Source organism: Salmo salar, chromosome 05 (assembly GCF_965601325.2).
Source record: "Salmo salar chromosome 05, fSalSal1, whole genome shotgun sequence".
NCBI classification, from domain to species: Eukaryota; Metazoa; Chordata; class Actinopteri; order Salmoniformes; family Salmonidae; genus Salmo; species Salmo salar.
Genome location: NC_138295.1, coordinates 87,616,112 through 87,642,500, shown reverse-complemented (window position 1 = coordinate 87,642,500; position 26,389 = coordinate 87,616,112). Strand labels below are relative to the sequence as shown.

The window sequence follows — 26,389 nt, the reverse complement described above, 5'->3', positions numbered from 1 at the left end:
TCTGACCTGAGGCCTGTGTTGATAACCTTCTGGACCAGTCATTAAGAGGTGACATGTCTCTTGTCTGACCTGAGGCCTGTGTTGATAACCTTCTGGACCAGTCATTAAGAGGTGACATGTCTCTTGTCTGACCTGAGGCCTGTGTTGATAACCTTCTGGACCAGTCATTAAGAGGTGACATGTCTTCTTGTCTGACCTGAGGCCTGTGTTGATAACCTTCTGGACCAGTCATTATGAGGTGACATGTCTTCTTGTCTGACCTGAGGCCTGTGTTGATAACCTTCTGGACCAGTCATTAAGAGGTGACATGTCTCTTGTCTGACCTGAGGCCTGTGTTGATAACCTTCTGGACCAGTCATTAAGAGGTGACATGTCTCTTGTCTGACCTGAGGCCTGTGTTGATAACCTTCTGGACCAGTCATTAAGAGGTGACATGTCTTCTTGTCTGACCTGAGGCCTGTGTTGATAACCTTCTGGACCAGTCATTATGAGGTGACATGTCTTCTTGTCTGACCTGAGGCCTGTGTTGATAACCTTCTGGACCAGTCATTAAGAGGTGACATGTCTTCTTGTCTGACCTGAGGCCTGTGTTGATAACCTTCTGGACCAGTCATTAAGAGGTGACATGTCTCTTGTCTGACCTGAGGCCTGTGTTGATAACCTTCTGGACCAGTCATTAAGAGGTGACATGTCTCTTGTCTGACCTGAGGCCTGTGTTGATAACCTTCTGGACCAGTCATTAAGAGGTGACATGTCTCTTGTCTGACCTGAGGCCTGTGTTGATAACCTTCTGGACCAGTCATTATGAGGTGACATGTCTTCTTGTCTGACCTGAGGCCTGTGTTGATAACCTTCTGGACCAGTCATTAAGAGGTGACATGTCTCTTGTCTGACCTGAGGCCTGTGTTGATAACCTTCTGGACCAGTCATTAAGAGGTGACATGTCTCTTGTCTGACCTGAGGCCTGTGTTGATAACCTTCTGGACCAGTCATTAAGAGGTGACATGTCTTCTTGTCTGACCTGAGGCCTGTGTTGATAACCTTCTGGACCAGTCATTATGAGGTGACATGTCTTCTTGTCTGACCTGAGGCCTGTGTTGATAACCTTCTGGACCAGTCATTAAGAGGTGACATGTCTTCTTGTCTGACCTGAGGCCTGTGTTGATAACCTTCTGGACCAGTCATTATGAGGTGACATGTCTCTTGTCTGACCTGAGGCCTGTGTTGATAACCTTCTGGACCAGTCATTATGAGGTGACATGTCTCTTGTCTGACCTGAGGCCTGTGTTGATAACCTTCTGGACCAGTCATTAAGAGGTGACATGTCTGGTTCTAGTTCAGGTACATCAAATGGAACCTCTCATTGTGGGTCTGATTGAGAGTTATAACGTGTTTATTCTCTTAACTACAGAGGTGCGCTTGAAAGAGATGGTTTCCATGGGGATTGGCAGCAAGCCTTTCATGGACATCAAGCCTAGTGATGCTGCCATTAGTGACCGAGCCATTGATTACATCATGAAGGGGTCAGGTGAGCTGTCTCTACGATATGCTATCATAACCTAATTTGCCTGGAAATTCATTTTGTGAGGTTAGCATACAAAATCCACAAAATCTCTCTCTCTTTATCTCTCTCTCTCTCTCTCTCTCTCTCTCTCTCTCTCTCTCTCTCTCTCTCTCTCTCTCTCTCTCTCTCTCTCTCTATTTCTTTCTCTCTGTTTGCTGAATGTGACTTTCAACAACATGTCTGCCAATGCAGCTGCTGATGAGAAAGGCTGATTTGTAAATGCTCTCTCTCCCAGGATAGGGGTGTGTTGTCAAGTTGACTGAATCAAAGCACAACATCCCAGCATCTCAGAGCACATCTCCCCCGTTCTCCCTTTAACCCTTTAGATGTTCTGTTCCAGCTGAAATATCCTCTCAAAGTCTACATCTACACTCATACTCCACCAGGCAGCTCTTATGTACTGACACAGTCTCCTGTTTGGAGGACTGAGGTTGTCTGGACTTGTGTCTGTAGCAGGTGATTTGGTGCATGTCAGATATCTACGGATGTTGAAGTTAACGCTGCAGGTGGAGTCAGGGCCGTACAGACCGTTCCCGTTGACATTCCAGTCCTTCAGCCTTAACCAAAGTCATCTAATTTGCCAGCATTCAGAATCAAATTACTTTTCTTTCAAGCTGGAATTCTCTGTCAACAGTACCTGTAGACCTTAATGAATGGCTGCTAGCTACCGCAAGAATTACAAAACATTTAGCTCTCCTCGTTCTGCACTCAGTTTCTACCCAGCCTCACGGTCTGTTTTGTAATCAACATTTTTCTGGATTTTGTACACAATCAACTCAAACACTAGATACAATGTAACATCAACTCAAACACTAGATACAATGTAACATCAACTCAAACACTAGATACAATGTAACATCAACTCAAACACTAGATACAATGTAACATCAACTCAAACACTAGATACAATGTAACATCAACTCAAACACTAGATACAATGTAACATCAACTCAAACACTAGATACAATGTAACATCAACTCAAACACTAGATACAATGTAACATCAACTCAAACACTAGATACAATGTAACATCAACTCAAACACTGTCCCGGAGTAGCCTGATACCTCCTGTGTTCTGTGGTTGTCCCTGAGTAGCCTGATACCTCCTGTGTTCTGTGGTTGTCCCCTGAGTAGCCTGATACCTCCTGTGTTCTGTGGTTGTCCCCTGAGTAGCCTGTTACCTCCTGTGTTCTGTGGTTGTCACCTGAGTAGTCTGATACCTCCTGTGTTCTGTGGTTGTCCCAGAGTAGCCTGATACCTCCTGTGTTCTGTGGTTGTCCCAGAGTAGCCTGATACCTCCTGTGTTCTGTGGTTGTCCCAGAGTAGCCTGATACCTCCTGTGTTCTGTGGTTGTCCCCTGAGTAGCCTGATACCTCCTGTGTTCTGTGGTTGTCCCAGAGTAGCCTGATACCTCCTGTGTTCTGTGGTTGTCCCAGAGTAGCCTGATACCTCCTGTGTTCTGTGGTTGTCCCCTGAGTAGTCTGATACCTCCTGTGTTCTGTGGTTGTCCCAGAGTAGCCTGATACCTCCTGTGTTCTGTGGTTGTCCCAGAGTAGCCTGACACATCCTTCCATGGAGACATGATCCATAGATAGAAATGTGTACAGTGAAATGTTCATGTTCTCTACCCAATCTTTCCCTCTCTCCCTCCAGAGTCCAGGACCAGGGCGTCCATCGCGGTGTCCTCCTTCGACCACTCCACGCCCTTTAAGCGGCCTCACTCCACCATCTCCAACAGTAGCACCTCCTCTTCCTCCTCCCAGTCCTCTTCCTCACTGCTGGGCTCCCTCAACCTGCACCTGTACCCCTCACCTGCCCACCAGCACCCCCACGCCCACGCCCACCAGCACCCATACCCCCTGGGCAGCGTACCCTCCTTCAGCCACTGGCCCTACGACTGCATTGAGGAGGACGAGCTGGAGCAAGACGCGGGCAGCCAGCCTTCTATGAGTGAGTGACAGACAGCCAGCCTTCTATGAGTGAGTGACAGACAGGCAGCCTTCTGTGAGTGAGTGAGTGAGTGAGTGAGTGAGTGAGTGAGTGAGTGAGTGAGTGAGTGAGTGAGTGAGTGAGTGAGTGAGTGAGTGAGTGAGTGAGTGAGGGTGAGTGAGTGAGTGAGTGAGTGAGTGAGTGAGTGAGTGAGTGAGTGAGTGAGTGAGTGAGTGAGTGAGTGAGTGAGTGAGTGAGTGAGTGAGTGAGTGAGTGACAGGCAGGCCCTAACAGGTATCCATGTCTGAGTCCCAAATGGCACCCTCTTCTCTATTTAGTGCACTACTTTTAACCAGAGCCCTATAAGTCCTGATCAACCATAGTGCACTATATAGGGAATAGGGAGCCATTTGGTATGCATGCCATGTCCTCGGCTTAAAGTGTCTTACTGTCCCTAACTCATTACTAAGGATGTCTAATTCCTCTTTGAAACTGTGCTCATGTTCCTCTCTGTCCCCCTGAAAGTCTCCCTAAACTAAATGACTATTGTATCTTCTGTGTGTTGTCCAACAGTCACAGAGAGCTCGGGGGAGACGTCGTCCCAGTGTACCTCCAGTGACAATGTGACGGGTCTGAACAGCCTCACCATCCCCATCCCAGGCCACGGCCGCCCCAACATCATCATCGATGCCTTACCCAGCGACTCCACTTCCTCCTTCCTGTGTTCGTCCACGCCTCCCGGCTCCTCCCACCCTCAGATGGCCCCTCCCCCAGCCCTGTTCCCTAAGGACCAGGTCCTCCAAGCCCAGGGCAGCACCTTCATCACAGCAGTGAGTAGAATGGTGGTTTTTACACATAATAGTGACATTGTGTAGACAAGTTTAAAGTAGCTAACAGACCTGGGTTCAAATACTATATGAAATCATTTCAAATCATTTATCTGTGCTTGATTGATCATACTTAATCTGTGCTTGATTGATCTTGCTTGGCTTAATGGATTTTTAGAATAGTCCCAAGCTCTTCAGGCAGACTAGAGCAAACGCTCAGTCATTAAAATATTTCAAATAGTATTAGAACCCAGGTCTGGTTGGTAGGTAAAAGATCTCTATTCTTGCGCTGATTGCTGAATACTCTCTGTTGAAGTGAAGTATCTTCTGAAGGTTTTTATACACTAGGACATGAATGATTCTGTTTATTCTGAGGTTTCCTAACTCACCCATTATCTGTCATCCAACATCATCCTGTCCAATCAATCATGTCATTCCAGTGGAGTGAAGAGTGAACATTGCAGCCATTGGCTCTCCCAGGTTTCTCTCTCACCAGCATTTTGTGTGTTTTGTTTTTGCCAGAGCAAGACCTCTCATATTACAATAGGCCTCTCTACAGTGGTCTGACTCACAGAGAGAGAGAGGGCTGTTTAGCTCAGTAAGTAATTGGGTCTGGCCAGAGTGGTGGTCTGTGTCCTGGTGTTCTGTTTGCTTCACAGCCTCATTAACAACTGTGGGGATCTCCCTCTGTCTGTACCATGAATACAAATCTGTGTGTGTGTGTGTGTGTGTGTGTGTGTGTGTGTGTGTGTGTGTGTGTGTGTGTGTGTGTGTGTGTGTGTGTGTGTGTGTGTGTGTGTGTGTGTGTGTGTGTGTGTGTGTGTGTGTGTGTGTGTGTGTGTGTGTGTGTGTGTATGGCAGTGTCCTGCTAGGGTTAAATGACTGCTGTGTTGGTCCAGGAGTTTCCCCTGACCATGTGACCTGACCAGTTAACACTCCGTGTCCTAGTGAAGTGATGGATGATTTGTTGTGTCAAGCTTTTGGGTTCTCAGGTCTCATGTCTCAGGTCTCATGTCTCAGATCTCATGTCTCATATATCATGTCTCATGTTCCATATATCATGTCTCATGTCTCAGATCTCATGTCTCATATATCATGTCTCATGTCCCATATATCATGTCTCATGTCTCATATCTCATGTCTCATATATCATGTCTCATGTCTCATATCTCATGTCTCATATCTCATGTCTCATGTCTCAGATCTCATGTCTCATATATCATGTCTCATGCTCCTCTGTGTCCTTCTGCCATGTGTGCTATAGCATGTTACATAGCTATATGTTTGTTCTGCTTTTGCTGACATTGTTGATGCACGGTCATTATGTTAAAAGGTTCACTTGTTGTTCATACCTTAGCTCAGCAGCTAGGGGGCAGCAGATCATTGGTGATAGGTTCACTTGTTGTTCATACCTTAGCTCAGCAGCTAGGGGGCAGCAGATCATTGGTGAAAGGTTCACTTGTTGTTCATACCTTAGCTCAGCAGCTAGGGGGCAGCAGATCATTGGTGATAGGTTCACTTGTTGTTCATACCTTAGCTCAGCAGCTAGGGGGCAGCAGATCATTGGTGATAGGTTCACTTGTTGTTCATACCTTAGCTCAGCAGCTAGGGGGCAGCAGATCATTGGTGATAGGTTCACTTGTTGTTCATACCTTAGCTCAGCAGCTAGGGGGCAGCAGATCATTGGTGAAAGGTTAACTTGTTGTTCATACCTTAGCTCAGCAGCTAGGGGGCAGCAGATCATTGGTGAAAGGTTCACTTGTTGTTCATACCTTAGCTCAGCAGCTAGGGGGCAGCAGATCATTGGTGAAAGGTTAACTTGTTGTTCATACCTTAGCTCAGCAGCTAGGGGGCAGCAGATCATTGGTACAGAAAACCTTTTATTATAACAGATATGACAGTACTACATTGTAATCATCTACTCTTACGGTCAAGACGTAGAACCTTTCTCTAGCTCAGTAGTAACCAGACAGTTGGGGTTGAACGTTTGCAATGTTTGACAGTTTGTAAATCCTTTTTGTTAACCCTGTCAATGTGTCTTCCTCTTCTAGCTGTGAGGCCACTGCACTGAGAACTGGTGTTACGGAGGATCAGTATGGACTTGTGAGTGAGGAAGCTATCCTGTTAAGCATGCTCAGTGACGCCTGTAACACTGGGCACTCTACTGTGTCTCTACTGTGTCTCTACTGGACTCTACTGCACTACTGGTCTCCACTCTGTCTCCACTGGACTCTACTGGGACTCTACTGTGTCTTCACTGTGTCTCTACTGGACTCTACTGCACTACTGGTCTCCACTCTGTCTCCACTGGACTCTACTGGACTCTACTGTGTCTTCACTGTGTCTCTACTGGACTCTACTGCACTACTGGTCTCCACTCTGTCTCCACTGGACTCTACTGGTCTCTACTGTGCCTCCACTGGACTCTACTGGACTACTGGTCTCCACTCTGTCTCCACTGGACTCTACTGGACTACTGGTCTCCACTCTGTCTCTACTGGTCTCTACTGTGTCTCTACTGGACTCTACTGGTCTCTACTGGTATCTACTGTGTCTCTACTGGTCTCTACTGGACTCTACTGGACTACTGGTCTCCACTCTGTTTCTACTGGACTCTACTGGTCTCTACTGGACTCTACCGGTCTCTACCGGTCTCTACTGGACTCTACTGGACTCTACTGATCTCTACGGGACTACTGGTCTCCACTCTGTCTCCACTGGACTCTACTGGACTCTACTGTGTCTCTACTGGACTCTACTGGACTCTACTGTGTCTCGACTAGACTCTACTGGACTCTACTGTGTCTTTACTGGACTCTACTGGACTCTACTGTGTCTCTACTGTGTCTCTACTGGACTCTACTGTGTCTTTACTGGACTCTACTGGTCTCTACTGGACTCTACTGGACTCTACTGTGTCTCTGCTGGACTCTACTGGACTCTAGTGTGTCTCTACTGTGTCTCTACTGTGTCTCTACTGGACTCTACTGGACTCTACTGGTCTCTATTGGACTCTACTGTGTCTCTACTGTGTCTCTACTGGACTCTACTGTGTCTTTACTGGACTCTACTGGTCTCTACTGGACTCTAGTGTGTCTCTACTGTGTCTCTACTGGACTCTACTGGACTCTACTGTGTCTCTACTGGGCTCTACTGGACTCTACTGGTCTCTATTGGACTCTACTGTGTCTCTACTGGACTCTACTGGACTCTACTGGATTCTGAAAACAACAGACACACAACAGACCACTCTGACAACAGACATATAATAGACCATTCTGACAACAACAGACCACTCTGACAACAACAGACGCACAACTGACCACTCGGACAACAACAGACACACAACAGACCACTCTGACAACAACAGACCACTCTGACAACAACAGACCACTCTGACGACAAAAGACCACTCTGACAACAACAGACCACTCTGACAACAACAGACCACTCTGACGACAAAAGACCACTCTGACGACAAAAGACCACTCTGACAACAACAGACCACTCTGACGACAACAGACCACTCTGACGACAATAGACCACTCGGACAACAACAGACCACTCTGAAAACAACAGACACACAACAGACCACTCTGACAACAACAGACCACTCTGACAACAACAGACCACTCTGACGACAAAAGACCACTCTGACAACAACAGACCACTCTGACAACAACAGACCACTCTGACGACAAAAGACCACTCTGACAACAACAGACCACTCTGACAACAACAGACCACTCTGACGACAAAAGACCACTCTGACAACAACAGACCACTCTGACAACAACAGACCACTCTGACGACAAAAGACCACTCTGACAACAACAGACACACAACAAACCCTCGCCCTTGAGACTGATGGCCTTTGGCATTTCATAACGATGAGTGAAAATTTGACATTGCTATGTATGCAGTACTTAAAGAAATAGTTTCACAAATGCTGGTACGTCATGTTCTGACTGTATATGTGTTTTAATGAACTAGATATGTATCACTGTTTATAATGTAGAAGAGTTGTTGTTTTATTAAGTCTTATTGAAGGAAGCAAACAGATGGAAAGTACTCAGCAGACAGCCAGACAGACGCTAGTGGGGATTCACTACCAGCTATTCTGTTGATTAACGCCTCGGTCACACCGACGGTGACATTGCATTGTGGTACACCAGAAGTACATTCATTTCCAATGGAACGCTGCGTTTGTCTTGCAGCATTGCGTTACAGAGGCAGTTGCAGTGCGTTCTGTGTGGTGCATATGTTGGATTTATAGAACTTAATCAAACTTATGAGTCAAACTGTGTGTGTAGACGGCTTGACAGAAACGGTAGCAGAAAGGTGAATGTTAAACTTTTGTTTCACACATATCCAGATGATGCTGCGTAACATTTTGCACAATGACGCTGTCGGTGTGACCGAGGCGTCAGAATCAGCGACATTTCCCTGTCTCTCTGGCTTTTCTTATCGTTACCAGTACAATGTGTCTCTCTGTACAGAGTATTAAACAGGATATTAAAACGCTCTTTGATTTTTAGCACCACAGCTACATCTGACATGATATTACTTCAGCTTTTCCCCCACTGCCCTAATATGGAAATGATTTTTACTCAAACAACAATTACACTGTTACAAGCGAGCAAGGCAAAGCACTCTCTCTGGATAACAGAGTCTGTTAGATGACAAAATGTGAGCGTATCAGTTGAAAACAACAACATAGGGGCTTTGTTTCTAAATGTCTCTGTTTCAAACTGGTAGGCCTAAGCTATGTACTGATGCTGTCAGCCTTTACAGTTAGAGCTTAAAGCTACTGCTAGATACAGACAAAGTCTTATCATTAACCACAAACAGACCCCCACACACACACACTGAGATAGATAGAGTCACACAGGAAGAACTGATACTGGTTGAATTAGGGAACAACAAACCAATGAGGAGGCAATGCTAATGAAGAATGGTTGCCTCGACACCTCAGAGAACACAATATGGCCGCCTCCCAAATGGCACCCTATTCCCTACCCTGCCCTGGTCAGAAGTTATGCACTAAATAGGGAATAGGGTGCCATTTGGGACGTATTCTGGTTTTGACCACAAGCCTGTTGTTCTCAGTCTGAGTGGAGCATGTAGCTATGCAGCAGAGTTAGACCACAACCAGCCTGCTCAGAGAGAACCACACAGACAGGACTCGCAGCAGCCAGGCAGGGAGGGAGGGAGGCAGGCAGGCAGGCAGGCAATCACCGAGGCTGAGACAATACTCTAAAACCCACAGATAGGTGTAGGGGCGTCAAAAAATGGATAGTGGGTAAAGATATCTGAGGCTGCTCTACTTTCTCATACATTGAGGCACATACTGATGGTCGAAGCTAAACAGTTTTTAAAGTACTCTCTATCTTGGAAATTCAGATGGTGGTTCATTTACAATCAAGTAGAGACTACATTTCCCCATTGTCATCCTCGCTCACTATCATTTTATTTTTTAAATGTAGTCGTCCATGAATAGCTGGCAGACAGATAACAGCTCACAGTGAATGGCTGCGTTTGGCTCCCCGGATCCAGAAGGAGAGGACAGCAGAGAGGATCACCTCCATAACCAACACGCAGAGCATCAGCACCTCCAGCTGTTACAGAAACACAACAATAAATAGTCAAAAGAAAACTGTCAGGGACAGACCTTCATCAAGCATGATGCTGTCATATCCCATTACTACAGTACGTCAACTTTGATGAGAACAAAAATCGACTTTTACAACTAATTACCTTGATATGATGTTGAACATTGGGATCCCAGGTAAGCATGTCCATGCCCAAGTCAACGCATATCAACACTCCTCCAACTACTGCTACGACCATGCTGCCAATGTTTACACACAGACAGACCTATAGGTTCACAAGACAGAGTGTTACATGGATCTTCTACTATCGGCTACTGTGTGTTAAAATGAAATGAAACTCATCAAAGCCTCCAAGGATTCAATCAAGGTTTGTAGTAAATCTAGTCTATTATAAACATGAATATCAGAACAGTCAATGTATTAACACATTTTTTAATCTTTAATCAATTAAAACATTTAACTGCTTGCTGATCTGTAGTTTTTTCATTTGTGATTTTGTCTGTATCCCAATGTACATTATATTGTGTAAAGGTTTTCTAATCTAAACTAATCTATCGTAATCTAATCTACCCAGGGGGCAAAACTGGTTCCAATGCAGCGATTATGACGCTAATCTGGTTGGAGTTCAATCTGTTTTGGGTATTTCTGCATTGCGATTATTTGACTCACAGGTAAAAATATTGACTCACAGGTAAAACTATTGACTCACAGGTAAAACTATTGACTCACAGGTAAAACTATTGACTCACAGGTAAAACTATTGACTCACAGGTAAAACTATTGACTCACAGGTAAAACTATTGACTCACAGGTAAAACTATTGACTCACAGGTAAAACTATTGACTCACAGGTAAAACTATTGACTCACAGGTAAAACTATTGACTTACAGGTAATAGTCTGGGGAATTTGAACAACAGGTTGGATAACAACCCAGCGATGAAGAACTGAGGAGAGAGAAGAGGGAGAAGAGAAGGATAACATTTAAAGGTCCTCACATTGACAGCAATTATCAATAGGTTTTATAAGCGTGTTAATCAATATTTTACTATTGCTTAATGAACAGAAATTTGGGTGAACAGTTTTTTACTAATTGATTTAACTTAATTGCTTAAATGATCATTTAGTTATAGTTACATGATCAGTATATTATACACTGAAATAAGAAGATGACATTCAGAATCTCATGTAAAACATGTTCACCCTTAAATTTCAGTCAGTGCTATTGAATTGTGGGTAAAAACAATATATGCATCCATCAAGCTGTGAATTTGACCACAGAGTAGTACTCCTGAAAACCTTCATCAGAAGACTTTCAGCATTTCCAAAGTGGTCCTCGAAGTTAAAACAAATAACATGTAACGATTAAAAGACAATGCTACCACCACTCACTAGTAGTCCAGTGAAGGGTGCGACTCTGAACATGGTTAAAAGCGACTGCCTCGACTCCCGAGTTGCAGCAAACACAACTCCTACTGCAACACTTAGTAGACCGCTCGTCATCTGCAAAGACTGTTGCAAACACAAACCCTCACAAATTAACCATTGAAAATGATCATTCATAAATGTATTTTCTGTGAAATGCATTTCTGTGCCACTAGAAGCAAGACCTTTCTAACTAAACATACACTTCTTCAAATTCATATATATTCATATAGTTATATAGTTAGCTGTTACACAGTCCTGTCATATAGTTATATAGTTATATAGTTAACTGTTGCACAGTCCTGTCATATAGTTATATAGTTATATAGTTATATAGTTAACTGTTACACAGTCCTGTCATATAGTTATATAGTTATATAGTTAACTGTTACACAGTCCTGTCATATAGTTATATAGTTATACAGTTAACTGTTACACAGTCCTGTCATATAGTTATATAGTTATATAGTTAACTGTTACACAGTCCTGTCATATAGTTATATAGTTAACTGTTACCCAGTCCTGTCATATAGTTATATAGTTATATAGTTAACTGTTACACAGTCCTGTCATATAGTTATGTAGTTAACTGTTACACAGTCCTGTCATATAGTTATATAGTTAACTGTTACACAGTCCTGTCATATAGTTATATAGTTAACTGTTACACAGTCCTGTCATATAGTTATATAGTTATATAGTTAGCTGTCACACAGTCATTTCATATAGTTATATAGTTAACTGTTACACAGTCCTGTCATATAGTTATATAGTTAGCTGTTACACAGTCCTGTCATATAGTTATATACTTAACTGTTACACAGTCCTGTCATATAGTTATACAGTTCGCTGTTACACAGTCCTGTCACAGTATCCACAGAAAATGGTGCCCCTCCTCGGCCGGGCGGCGCTCGCCGGTCGTCGTCGCCGGTCTACTAGCTGCCGCCGATCTGTGTTTCTGTGTTCATTGTGTTTTGTCTGTCTAGGTCCGCACCTGTTGTCATTTCTGTCATTAGTGGGGGGGTATTTAGTTTGTTCCTTTGGGGTTGTGTGTTGTGGCCGTGTCTTCTCTATCGTTTTTATATTGGAGGATTTATTTTCTCGCCGGGCTGCGCCCCGTGCGTGATTTTCCCTTTGTGGATTACCTGTTTCCCTTTTGGGTATTGTGCACTCCCAGTGCCTTTTGATCACCTAGTGTTTGGGTGTGAATAAACTTCGAGCTACTGGACGATATCTCCTGCATTTGACTCTACTCCTTCCTCCTGCCCTAAGTACCCGTGACAGAATCCCGCACCACCAATTATTATGGAGTCAGCAGGACCCGAAGCAACTTCAGTAGCTGAGCAGGTGTCGCAGCACGCCGGCCTCCTCCACCGCCTAGGCTCGGCGATGGACCAAGTACTGACCCGACTGGAGAGCTGGGAGAGAGGTACCTCATCCACCAGACCAGCTCCAGTGGCTCAGCTGGCGCCCCTACCGACACCCCCTGAAGTGGGCTCGAGTGGGATTCGGATTACGCCACCGAGGGAATTTGATGGGACGGCCGCTGGGTGTAAGGGGCTCTTACTCCAAATCGAACTGTACCTGGCGACCGTCCGCCCCTCTCCCTCCGACGAGGAGAAAGTGAGCGTCCTCGTCTCCTGTCTTACGGGTAGAGCCCTGGAATGGGCCAACGCGGTTTGGGAGGGCCCAGACTCGGCTCGGGGCGACTACCCGGAGTTCACCCGTCGCTTCCGAGCGGTATTCGATCATCCCCCGGAGGGCAAGGCGGCGGGTGAGAGACTGTTTTATTTGAGACAGGGGACGAGGAGCGCTCAGGACTTCGCCTTGGAGTTCCGGACTCTCGCCGCGGGATCGGGGTGGAATGAGCGGGCCCTGATGGATCACTATCGCTGCAGTCTAAATGAGGATGTCCGTCGGGAGCTGGCTTGTAGGGACCACGCCATCACCCTCGACCAGCTGGTGGATTTATCCATCAGGCTGGACCACCTACTGGCTACCCGGGGACGTTCTAGTCGGGGTCTGTTCATTCCACCTCCCAGCCCTCCTGCTCCACTGCCCATGGAGATAGGAGGAGCTGCTCCGAGGAAGACCGGAGGAGGGGGCCTCTCCTGCACCCACTGTGGATGCAGAGGACACACTGCGGACCGGTGCTGGAGGGGTCCCCCCAGGAGTCCGGAGGGCAGGCAGAGCACTACCTCAACCCCCCAGGTGAGTCAGCACCAGACACACCCAGAGCCCCCTGTCGACCACATGTACACTTCTGTTTGTTTTCCCGATTTTTCCCCTCACTCCCAGTATAAGGCACTAGTCGATTCAGGTGCAGCTGGGAGTTTTATGGACCGTGGGGTCGCTAATAGGTTAGGGATTCCCCTGGTTCAGCTGGACCACCCCTTCCCTGTGCACGCCCTAGATAGTCGACCGCTAGGGCCCGCCAAGTGGGGGAGGTTACTGTGCCACTGGTTATGACGACGTGGGGGGGTCATGTGGAACGTATCAGCCTATACCTCATCGACTCCCCGGCGTTTCCGGTGGTACTGGGACTCCCCTGGCTAGCCACTCACAACCCTCAGATTTCGTGGAGACAGAGGGCTCTTAAGGGGTGGTCAAGGGAGTGCTCAGGTAGGTGTGTAGGAGTTTCCATCGGTGCAACCACGGTGGAGAGTCCAGACCAAGTCTCTACCGTGCACATTCCTTCTGAATATGCCGATTTGGCTATCGCCTTCAGTAAAACGAAGGCGACTCAATTACCACCCCATCGACAGGGGGATTGTGCGATAAATCTCCAAGCTGACGCGGTCCTTCCTAGGAGTCATGTGTATCCTCTGTCTCAGGAGGAGACGGTGGCTATGGAGACATACGTCACGGAGTCCTTGAGACAGGGATTCATACGGCCATCTAAATCACCCGTCTCCTCGAGTTTCTTTTTTGTGAAGAAGAAGGGGGGAGGCCTGCGCCCGTGCATTGACTATAGAGGTCTAAATTCCATCACAGTGGGGTTCAGTTACCCACTACCTCTCATTGCTACGGCAGTGGAGTCATTCCACGGGGCGCGCTTCTTCACCAAACTAGATCTCAGGAGTGCGTATAATCTGGTGCGGATCCGAGGGGGAGACGAGTGGAAAACCGTATTTAGTACCACATCTGGCCATTATGAGTACCTCGTCATGCCGTATGGGTTAAAAAATGCTCCCGCTGTCTTCCAATCCTTTGTGGACGAGGTTCTCCGAGACATGCTCGGACAGGAGGTGGTGGTGTACATCGATGACATCTTGATCTACTTCGCCACCCGTGCCGAGCATGTGGCTTTGGTGCGCAGAGTGCTTGGGCGGCTGCTGGAGCATAACCTATACGTCAAGGCTGAGAAATGTGAGTTCTCCAAACGAGCCGTCTCTTTCCTTGGATATCGCATTTCCACCACAGGGGTGGTGATGGAATATGACCGCGTTACGGCTGTGCGTAATTGGCCTACCCCTACCACGGTGAAGGAGGTGCAACGGTTTTTGGGGTTCGCCAATTATTACCGGAGGTTTATCCGGGGTTTTGGTCAGGTGGCAGCTCCCATTACCTCACTGCTGAAGGGGGGTCCGGTGCGGCTGCGGTGGTCGGCGGAGGCGGACAGGGCCTTCTGTCATCTGAAGGTTCTGTTTACTGACGCTCCGGTGCTGGCGCATCCGGATCCCTCTTTGCCATTCGTAGTGGAGGTGGACGCGTCCGAAGCTGGGGTAGGAGCAGTTCTGTCACAGCGTTCGGGCGCTCCTCTGAAGCCCCGCCCCTGCGCTTTCTTTTCTAGGAAGCTAAGCCCGGCGGAGCGCAACTACGATGTGGGGGACAGGGAGTTGTTAGCCGTGGTCAAGGCTTTGACAGTGTGGAGACATTGGCTTGAGGGGGCACGTCACCCTTTTCTCATCTGGACCGACCACCGTAACCTGGAGTACATCCGGGCAGCGAGGAGACTGAATCCTCGTCAAGCCAGGTGGGCTATGTTCTTTACTAGGTTTCAGTTCACCCTTTCATACATTCCGGGTTCTCGGAACCGGAAGGCCGACGCACTGTCGCATCTCTATGACACCGAGGAGAGGACCATCGATCCCGCTCCCATACTCCCTGCGTCCTGTCTAGTGGCGCCGGTAGTATGGGAGGTGGATGCGGACATCGAGCGGGCGGTTCAGTCAGAACCCATTCCGCCTTAATGTCCCGCGGGTCTGAGGTTCGTTCCGCTTGGTGTTCGCGATCGCCTGATCCGATGGGCCCACACTTTACCCTCCTCGGGTCATCCTGGGGTGGAACGGACAGTGCGAGGCCTGAAAGGGAAGTACTGGTGGCCCACCTTGGCTGAGGATGTAAGACACTATGTCTCTTCCTGTTCGGTGTGCGCCCAGTGCAAGGCTCCTAGGCACCTGCCTCGAGGGAAACTACAGCCCCTCCCCGTTCCACAGCGACCTTGGTCTCACCTCTCGGTGGATTTCCTTACGGATCTCCCGCCATCTCAGGGGAACACGACGATCCTGGTTGTTGTGGATCGGTTCTCGAAGTCCTGCCGTCTGCTCCCGTTGCCCGGTCTTCCTACGGCCCTACAGACCGCGGAGGCCCTATTCACCCATGTCTTCCGGCACTATGGGGTGCCCGAGGACATCGTATCTGATCGGGGTCCCCAGTTCACCTCCAGAGTGTGGAGGTCGTTTATGGAGAGGCTGGGGGTCTCGGTCAGCCTGACCTCGGGTTTCCACCCCGAGAGTAATGGGCAGGTAGAACGCATCAACCAGGATGTGGGCAGGTTTCTGCGGTCATATTGCCAGGACCGGCCAGGGGAGTGGCCGAGGTTCGTGCCATGGACCGAGATGGCCCAGAACTCTCAACGCCACTCCTCCACTAACTTGTCACCTTTTCAAGTTGTATTAGGTTATCAGCCGGTCCTGGTGCCTTGGCAGCAGAGCCAGACGGAGGCCCCTGCGGTGGAGGAATGGGTACAGCGCTCTCAGGAGACCTGGAGGGCTGTCCAGGAGTGCCTGAAGCGGGCTATCGGGCGACAGAAGGAGAGCGCTGACCGCCGCCGCAGTGAGGCTCCCGTATACAATCCAGGGGATAGAGTCTGGCTCTCGACCCGGAACCTGCCCCTCCGCCTGCCCTGCCGGAAGCTGGGTCCGCGATTTGTGGGGCCGTTCAAAGTCCTGAGGAGAATAAACGAGGTGTGTTATAGGTTACAACTCCCTTCATATTACCGCATTAACCCCTCATTTCATGTGTCTCTCTTCAGGCCGGTGGTAGCTGGTCCACTGCAGGACGCTGAGGTGCGGGAGGTCCCTCCGCCCCCCCTGGACATCGGGGGGGCCCCGGCGTACACAGTCCGGGCCATCCTGGACTCCTGACGTCGGGTAGGGGGCCTGCAGTACCTCGTGGACTGGGAGGGGTACGGCCCGGAGGAGAGGTGCTGGGTTCCGGTGGAGGACATTTTGGATCCCACTATGCTCCAGGAGTTCCATCGTCTCCGTCCGGACCGGCCGGCGCCTCGCCCTCCGGGTCGTCCCCGAGGCTGGCGTCGGCGCGCCAGGGGAGGGGGAGGGGTACTGTCACAGTATCCACAGAAAATGGTGCCCCTCCTCGGCCGGGCGGCGCTCGCCGGTCGTCGTCGCCGGTCTACTAGCTGCCGCCGATCTGTGTTTCTGTGTTCATTGTGTTTTGTCTGTCTAGGTCCGCACCTGTTGTCATTTCTGTCATTAGTGGGGGGGTATTTAGTTTGTTCCTTTGGGGTTGTGTGTTGTGGCCGTGTCTTCTCTATCGTTTTTATATTGGAGGATTTATTTTCTCGCCGGGCTGCGCCCCGTGCGTGATTTTCCCTTTGTGGATTACCTGTTTCCATTTTGGGTATTGTGCACTCCCAGTGCCATTTGATCACCTAGTGTTTGGGTGTGAATAAACTTCGAGCTACTGGACGATATCTCCTGCATTTGACTCTACTCCTTCCTCCTGCCCTAAGTACCCGTGACAAGTCCTGTCATATAGTTATATAGTTATATAGTTAGCTGTTACACAGTCCTGTCATATAGTTATATAGTTAACTGTTATACAGTCCTGTCATATATTTAATGTATTTTAAAACATTTACATTTGTGTCTGGTAGTTATTTATTAATTGACCTTTAATGACGACAGATGCTCTAAAAAAAAAGGGAAAAGAATTTCTGTGAAAATGTTTCATGTAAACAGTGTCATTACATCTCTTTCCTGCTCACAGTGTATAACTGACTTACATGATAAGGTATTTAAATATCACAGTGTATAATGCATGATAAGGTATTTAAATATCACAGTGTATAATACATGACAGACATGATAAGGTATTTAAATATCACAGTGTATAATACATGATAAGATATTTAAATTTCACAGTGTATAATACATTATAAGGTATTTAAATATCACAGGGTATAATACATTATAAGGTATTTAAATATCACAGTGTATAACACAGGACTGACATTATAAGGTATTTAAATATCACAGTGTATAATACATGATAGGTTATTTAAATATCACTGTGTATAATACATTATAAAGTATTTAAATATTACAGTGTATAATACATGATAATGTATTTAAATATCACAGCGTATAATGCATGATAAGGTATTTAAATATCACTGTATATAATACAGGACTTACATGATAAGGTATTTAAATATCACAGTGTATAATACATGACAAGGTATTTCAATCTCACAGTGTATAATACATGTCTTAAATGACAAGGTATTTAAATATCCCAGTGTATAATACATGACTGACTTGACAAGGTATTTAAATATCACAGTGTATAATACATGACTGACATGATAAGGTATTTAAATATCACAGTGTATAATACATGACTGACATGATAAGGTATTTAAATATCACAGTGTATAATACATGATAAGGTATTTAAATATCACTGTGTACAATACATGATAAGTTATTTAAATATCACAGTGTATAATACATGATAAGGTATTTAAATATCACTGTGTATAATAGATTATAAGGTATTTAAATATCACTGTGTATAATACATGATAGGGTATTTAAATATCACAGTGTATAATACATGATAAGGTGTTTAAATATCACTGTGTACAATACATGATAAGGTATTTAAATATTACAGTGTATAATACATGATAAGGTATTTAAATATCACTGTGTATAATAGATTATAAGGTATTTAAATATCACAGTGTATAATACATTATAAGGTATTTAAATATCACTGTGTATAATACATGATAGGGTATTTAAATATCACAGTGTATAATACATGATAAGGTATTTAAATATCACTGTGTACAATACATGATAAGGTATTTAAATATCACAGTGTATAATACATGATAAGGTATTTAAATATCACTGTGTATAATAGATTATAAGGTATTTAAATATCACAGTGTATAATACATTATAAGGTATTTAAATATCACTGTGTATAATACATGATAGGGTATTTAAATATCACAGTGTATAATACATGATAAGGTATTTAAATATCACTGTGTATAATACATGATAAGGTATTTAAATATCACTGTGTATAATAGATTATAAGGTATTTAAATATCACTGTGTATAATACATGATAGGGTATTTAAATATCACAGTGTATAATACATGATAAGGTGTTTAAATATCACTGTGTACAATACATGATAAGGTATTTAAATATTACAGTGTATAATACATGATAAGGTATTTAAATATCACTGTGTATAATAGATTATAAGGTATTTAAATATCACAGTGTATAATACATTATAAGGTATTTAAATATCACTGTGTATAATACATGATAGGGTATTTAAATATCACAGTGTATAATACATGATAAGGTATTTAAATATCACTGTGTACAATACATGATAAGGTATTTAAATATCACAGTGTATAATACATGATAAGGTATTTAAATATCACTGTGTATAATAGATTATAAGGTATTTAAATATCACAGTGTATAATACATTATAAGGTATTTAAATATCACTGTGTATAATACATGATAGGGTATTTAAATATCACAGTGTATAATACATGATAAGGTATTTAAATATCACTGTGTATAATACATTATAAGGTATTTAAATATCACAGTGTATAATACAGGACTGACATTATAAGGTATTTAAATATCACTGTGTATAATACATGATAGGGTGTTTAAATATCACTGTGTATAATACATTATAAGGTGTTTAAATATCACAGTGTATAATACAGGACTTACATGGTAAGGTATTTAAATATCACAGTGTATAATACATGACACGGTATTTAAATATCTCAGTGTATAATACCTGACAAGGTATTTAAATATCACAGTATATAATACAGGACTTAAATGATAATGTATTTAAATATCACAGGTCCAAACTATGGAGACTAAACAATCCATAAACTTGAGATTGGCATTCATGCATGGAACCATGAGAACTCATGAGACAGTATACATTCTATTAAAAGAAAAACGTTTGGTTACCAGTTCCCCATTCAAAATAGACTTTCACACTCGTCTCATGAACAAACATACTAATAACTGCATTAGTCCCTCTTAGAAATTCCCCTCACGTGCATGTCCACTTAACCTATAACAGAGACACTGTAAAGGCCTGTCTCTGAGTCTTACCAATAGACATAGCCATAGGAAGTAGGGGTGCTGAGGATGTTACAGCACCCCTTGAAAACTCGGAATAATAAATACAATTAAAAAATAAAAATTATATATATATGTAGAAATAGTAAAAATAAAGAAAAACCCTTGAATGAGTAGGTGTGTCCAAACTTTTGACTGATACTGTATATATACAGTATATCCACTACCGGTCAAAAGTTTTAGAACACCTACTCATTCAAGGGTTTTTCTTTATTTTTACTATTTCCTACGTTGTAGAATAATAGTGAAGACATCAAAACTATAAAATAACACATATGGAATCATGTAGTAACCAAAAAAGTGTTAAACAAATCAAAATATATTTTATTTTTGAGATTCTTCAAATAGCCACTTGTCATACTCGTCGTAGTGATGGGACCAAACTGCAGCGGGTATGTGAATCATCTTCTTGTTTTATTGAAAGAAAATGAACACTGAACAAAAGAACGACGAAAACAGTCCTGTAAGGTACACTGACTATACACGGAGACAACCACCCACAAAACACAAGCAGAAAACCCCTACTTAAATATGGCCTCCAATTAGAGGCAATGAAGAACAGCTGCCTCCAATTGAAGGCCAAACCAAAACCCTGAACATAGAAATAGAACAACTAGATAACCACATAGAAATAGATGACATAGAACAGTACCCATAAAACACAACAACACAAAACAAACACACCCCTGCCACATCCTGACCAACTACAATAACAAAATGACCCCTTTACTGGTCAGAACGTGACAGTACCCCCCCCAAAGGTGCAGACCCCGAATGCACCTGAGACAAAAACTCACAAAAACAATAACCCTAAACTAAAGGGAGGGAAGGGAGGGTGGCCACCGTCACCGACGGTTCTTGTGCAACACCCCCCCTTCCCAATCCTCCCCCCTACGGAGGTGGCTCAGGAGCGGGACGCAGACCTCGCTCCACCACTGGCTCACCCCACTTTGGTGGCGCCTCTAGTACGAGGTCCCTCGTACTACGCCGGACTGGGGACCCTCGCAGCGGGCGACTCTGGCAGCGCCGGACTGGCGGGCGACTCTGGCAGCGCCAGACTGGACAGACGCAGTAAAGGCCTGATGCGTGGGACTGGCTTTGGAGGTGCCAGACTAGTGACACGCACCACAGGGCTAGTGCGAGGAGCAGGAACAGGATGTACTGGACTGGGCTGACGCACTGGAGGCCTGATGCGTGGGGCTGGCTTTGGAGGCGCCAGACTGGTGACACGCACCTCAGGGCTAGTGCAAGGAGCAAGAACAGGATAGACTGGGTCTTGAGGATGTACTGGAGGTCTGGAGCGCACCGCCTGCACAACCCGTCCTGGCTGGGTTGTAACTGTAACCCTGAACGGGCGGAGTGCTGGCACAGGGCGAACTGGGCTGTGCTGAGGAATGATGGCTGCCGTGCGTAGAGCAGGCGCAGGGTAGCCTGGGCCTAGGAGACGCACTGGTGGCCAGATGTGTTGAGCAGGCATACTCCTTCCTGGCTGGATGCCCACTCTAGCACGGCACTTGCGGGGGGCTGGTATCGACCGCACCGGACTGTGCGTGCGGATGAGCGAGACCGTGCGCACTTTAGCATAGCACGGTGTTCTCCACGCCAAACGCTCCCCATAATAAGCACGGGGAGTTGGCTCAGGTCTATTGCCTGACTTAGCCATTCTCCTCGTGTGCCTCCCCCCCAAAAGTTTTTTGGGGCTGCCTCTCAGGCTTCCTTGCCAGCCGTGTTCCCACATAACACTCCCGGTCCTCTCCAGCCTTCCTCCATGGTCCTTCTCCAGCTAATATCTCCTCCCATGTCCAGGACTCGAGACAGCTCTCCTGTTGCTCCTTCCTCCGCTGCTTGGTCCTTTTTTGGTGGGTGGTTCTGTCATACTCGTCGTAGTGATGGGACCAAACTGCAGCGGGTATGTGAATCATCTACTTGTTTTATTGAAAGAAAATGAACACTGAACAAAAGCACGACGAAAACAGTCCTGTAAGGTACACTGACTATACACGGAGACAACCACCCACAAAACACAAGCAGAAAACCCCAACTTAAATATGGCCTCCAATTAGAGGCAATGAAGAACAGCTGCCTCCAATTGAAGGCCAAACCAAAACCCTGAACATAGAAATAGAACAACTAGATAACCACATAGAAATAGATGACATAGAACAGTACCCATAAAACACAACAACACAAAACAAACACACCCCTGCCACGTCCTGACCAACTACAATAACAAAATGATCCCTTTACTGGTCAGGACGTGACATCACTCTTTGCCTTGATGACAGCTTTGCACACTCTTGGCATTCTCTCAACCAGCTTCACCTGGGATGCTTTTCCAACAGTCTTGAAGGAGTTCCCGCATATGCTGAGCACTTGTTGGCTGCTTTTCCTTCACTCCGCAGTCCGACTCATCCCAAACCATCTCAATTTGTTTGAGGTTGGGGTATTGTGGAGGCCAGGTCATCTGATGCAGCACTCCATCACTCTCATTCTTGGTCAAATAGCCCTTATACAGCCTGGAGGTGTGTTGGGTCATTGTCCTGTTGAAAAACAAATGATAGTCCCACTAAGCCCATTCCAGATGGTATGGCGTATCGCTGCAGAATGCTGTGGTAGCCATGCTGGTTAAGTGTGTCCTTGACCTCTAAATAAATCACAGACAGTGTCACCAGAAAAGCACACCCACAGCATAACACCACCTCCTCCATGCTTTACCGTGGGAAATACACATGCGGAGATCATCCGTTTACCCACACCGCGTCTCAAAAAGACACAGCGTTTGGAACCAAAAATCTCCAATTTGGACTCCAAACCAAAGGACAAATTTCCACCGGTCCAATGTCCATTGCTCGTGTTTCTTTGCCCAAGCAAGTCTCTTCTTTTTATTGGTGTCCTTTAGTAGTGGTTTCTTTGCAGCAATTCGACCATGAAGGCCTGATTCACGCAGTCTCCTCTGAACAGTTGATGTTGAGATGTCTCTGTTAATTGAACTCTGTGAAGCATTTATTTGGGCTGCAATTTCTGAGGCTGGTAACTCTAATGAACTTATCCTCTACAGCAGAGGTTACTCTGGGTCTTCCATTCCTGTGGCGGTCCTCATTAGAGCCAGTTTCATCATAGCGCTTGATGGTTTTTGCGACTGCACTTGAAGAAACTTTCAAAGTTTTTGACATTTTCCAGATTGACTGACCTTCATGTCTTAAAGTTAATGATGGACTGTCATTTCTCTTTGCTTATTTGAGCTGTTCTTGCCATAATATGGATTTGGTCTTTCACCAAATAGGGCTATCTTTTGTATACCACCCCTACCTTGTCACAACACAACTGATTGGCTCTTAAATACAAGTAAAACTGAATGCGTGCTCTTCAACCGATCACTGCCTGCACCTGCCCGCCCGTCCAGCATCACTACTCTGGACGGTTCTGACTTAGAATATGTGGACAACTACAAATACCTAGGTGTCTGGTTAGACTGTAAGCTCTCCTTCCAGACTCACATCAAACATCTCCAATCCAAAGTTAAATCTAGAATTGGCTTCCTATTTCGCAACAAAGCATTCTTCACTCATGCTGCCAAACATACCCTCGTAAAACTGACCATCCTACCGATCCTTGACTTCGGCAATATCATTTACAAAATAGCCTCCAATACCCTACTCAATAAACTGGATGCAGTCTATCACAGTGCCATCCGTTTTGTCACCAAAGCCCCATATACTACCCACCACTGCGACCTGTACGCTCTCGTTGGCTGGCCCAAACCCACTGGCTCCAGGTCATCTACAAGACTATGCTAGGTAAAGTCCCCCCTTATCTCCGCTCACTGGTCACCATAGCAGCACCCACCTGTAGCACGCGCTCCAGCAGGTATATCTCTCTGGTCACCCCCAAAGCCAATTCCTCCTTTGGCCGTCTCTCCTTCCAGTTCTCTGCTGCCAATGATGGAACGAACTACAAAAATCTCTGAAACTCGAAACACTTATCTCCCTCACTAGCTTTAAGCACCAGCTGTCAGAGCAGCTCACAGATCACTGCGCCTGTACATAGCCCATCTATAATTTAGCCCAAACAACTACCTCTTCCCCTACTGTATTTATTTATTTTGCTCCTTTGCACCCCATTATTTCTATTTCTACTTTGCACTTTCTTCCACTGTAAATCTACCATTCCAGTGTTTTACTTGCTATACTGTATTTACTTTGCCACCATGGCCTTTTTTGCCTTTACCTCCCTTATCTCACCTCATTTGCTCACATTGTATATAGACTTATTTTTCTACTGTATTATTGACTGTAAGTTTGTTTTACTCCATGTGTAACACTGTGTTGTTGTATGTGTCGAACTGCTTTGCTTTTTCTTGGCCAGGTCGCAATTGTAAATGAGAACTTGTTCTCAACTTGCCTACCTGGTTAAATAAAGGTGAAATAAAATAAATAAAAAAACACACTTTTAAGAAGGCACACCTGTTAATTGAAATGCATTCCAGGTGACTACCTCATGAAGCTGGTTGAGAGAATGCCAAGAGTGTGCAAAGATGTCATCAAGGCAAAGGGTGGCTATTTGAAGAATCTCAAATATAAAATATATTTTGATTTGTTTAACACTTTTTTGGTTACTACATGATTCCATATGTGTTATTTCATAGTATTGATGTCTTCATTATTATTATACAATGTAGAAAATAGTAAAAATAAAGAAAAACCCTTGAATGAGTAGGTGTTCTAAAACTTCTGACCGGTAGTGTATATATTTTTAAAAATCACAGAATTAGTGCGCTGGGCCTTTACTAGTCCCGTAGTCGGTGAAAAAGTGACAGCACCCCCACCCCCAAACTACTTCCCACGGCTATGCCCATAGATAAAGAGCATGAGATTATATAGAGCTCTTAGTATCTATGCCCATAGATAAAGAGCATGAGATTATATAGAGCTCTTAGTATCTATGCCCATAGACAAAGAGCATGAGATTATATAGAGCTCTTAGTATCTATACTCATAGATAAAGAGCAGTATAATATGGTATTATATAGAGCTCTTAGTATCTATGACCATAGACAAAGAGCATGAGATTATATAGAGCTCTTAGTATCTATGCCCATAGATAAAGAGCAGTATAATATGGTATTATATAGAGCTCTTAGTATCTATGCTCTTACCCCCAACACGGCAGGCTGCTTCAGCAACAGGTCATGGAGTGGTCCTTTGGGAGCAGGCATTAGTTCAGTTGCTTGGTAATACTTGATCAGTGGTTCTCCTCTCTGGTCCCCGGGCTCCTCATACTCCTGCTCCTCAGATTCAGGACCCAGGATGTCCATAGGGATGTCTGCACAAGCCATGACGTCTCAGTCACAATACCTGTGGGAATATGATGTTGTTTCGCTGATGAGTATAAACTTCTGAAGTTATAATGCAATCATAACACTTTGATATATATATATATATATACACACTGTATACCCTTCATCTATTTCTTTAATTGCAACATCCAATGTATTATTGTCCAAAATAGTCCTGATCATGTTTTATCTCCTGAATTCATCGTCATAACCACCACCATCATCCTCATCATTATCATCACCATCCTCACCATCATCATCATCATCATCATCAACATCACCATCATCATCATCATCATCACCATCCTCACCATCATCACCATCGTCATAACCACCACCATCATCCTCATCATTATCATCACCATCCGCACCATCATCACCATCATCATCATCACCATCATCATCATCACCATCAATATCTTAACAAAACAGTCATTATAGCCTACATTTAGCTTGAAACTGTTGTGAGAGAAATCCGAGTGTCTCGCCTACTTTTACATATAGGATCATTAACATAAAATATTGACAACTGCTTTCATTGATGTACATTAAAACTATCACTATTATTATATTGACATTTCTCCCATTCACACTCACCAGAGTTGATTTAATGCTCGTACTGTTGTCCCCTAAAAAATATGCACTTGAAGTGCCTTCTTCAGCATCACTGTGCCTGATCCCTGTAAGGGTTAGCTTCTCACAATTTCCTCTACTGACGTGGAGGAAGCTCTTCTAAACTGTTGACCACAATGGCCACCCTATCATATGAGATATCTGCTGATTTAAAGACAAGATGCGCCACGTCCTCCAATTGTTCAAACCACAAACGTGCTGTTAGTTTCAGGTGATGAGAGAGATGGTGTGAAGTGCTCAGAAACACACTACAACACTTAATGAACTTTGTTGTATGTATACGGTTCAGTTTCTGAAGACCACCTGTGAATTCAGTTCACCTTGACCTTGTACCCGGAGCTCATCCACTAAGCTTTAGTGTTTTCAACAAACAGAATATCTC

At 45.0% G+C, this 26,389-nt stretch overlaps 2 protein-coding genes across 6 annotated transcripts in view; one reads left to right on the top strand and one right to left on the bottom strand.

Annotated features, from left to right (window-relative positions):
* Window positions 1-8,861, top strand: part of LOC106598964 (pleckstrin homology domain-containing family G member 4B) — a 68,635-nt gene extending 59,774 nt beyond the window's left edge. Inside the window, exons 19-23 of one of the 4 annotated variants that reach the window (XM_082975860.1) lie at window positions 1,412-1,528; window positions 3,219-3,515; window positions 4,068-4,324; window positions 4,844-4,919; window positions 6,373-8,861. In XM_082975860.1, the coding sequence (XP_082831986.1) occupies window positions 1,412-1,528; window positions 3,219-3,515; window positions 4,068-4,324; window positions 4,844-4,888 (716 nt within the window). In that variant the 3' untranslated portion in view covers window positions 4,889-4,919; window positions 6,373-8,861. Of the gene's footprint in view, window positions 1-1,411; window positions 1,529-3,218; window positions 3,545-4,067; window positions 4,325-4,843; window positions 4,920-6,372 lie in introns of those variants that run through there. The other 3 variants (XM_082975862.1, XM_082975861.1, XM_082975863.1) reach the window with 3 other exon arrangements.
* An 897-nt stretch (window positions 8,862-9,758) lies between these two features.
* Window positions 9,759-26,283, bottom strand: LOC145879593 (uncharacterized). 2 transcript variants are annotated; one of them, XM_082975864.1, is made up of 6 exons: window positions 25,972-26,280; window positions 25,195-25,393; window positions 11,325-11,444; window positions 10,823-10,879; window positions 10,079-10,198; window positions 9,759-9,939 (listed from the first exon to the last, which is right to left on the bottom strand). In XM_082975864.1, the coding sequence occupies exons 2-6, from the start codon at window positions 25,372-25,374 to the stop codon at window positions 9,841-9,843; spliced, it is 576 nt and encodes a 191-aa protein (XP_082831990.1). In that variant the 5' UTR covers window positions 25,375-25,393; window positions 25,972-26,280; the 3' UTR covers window positions 9,759-9,840. The 2 variants fall into 2 exon arrangements, with proteins under 2 accessions (XP_082831990.1, XP_082831991.1); XM_082975865.1 differs by lacking the exon at window positions 11,325-11,444 and having other exon boundaries at window positions 25,972-26,283.
* Window positions 26,284-26,389: the final 106 nt, after the last annotated feature.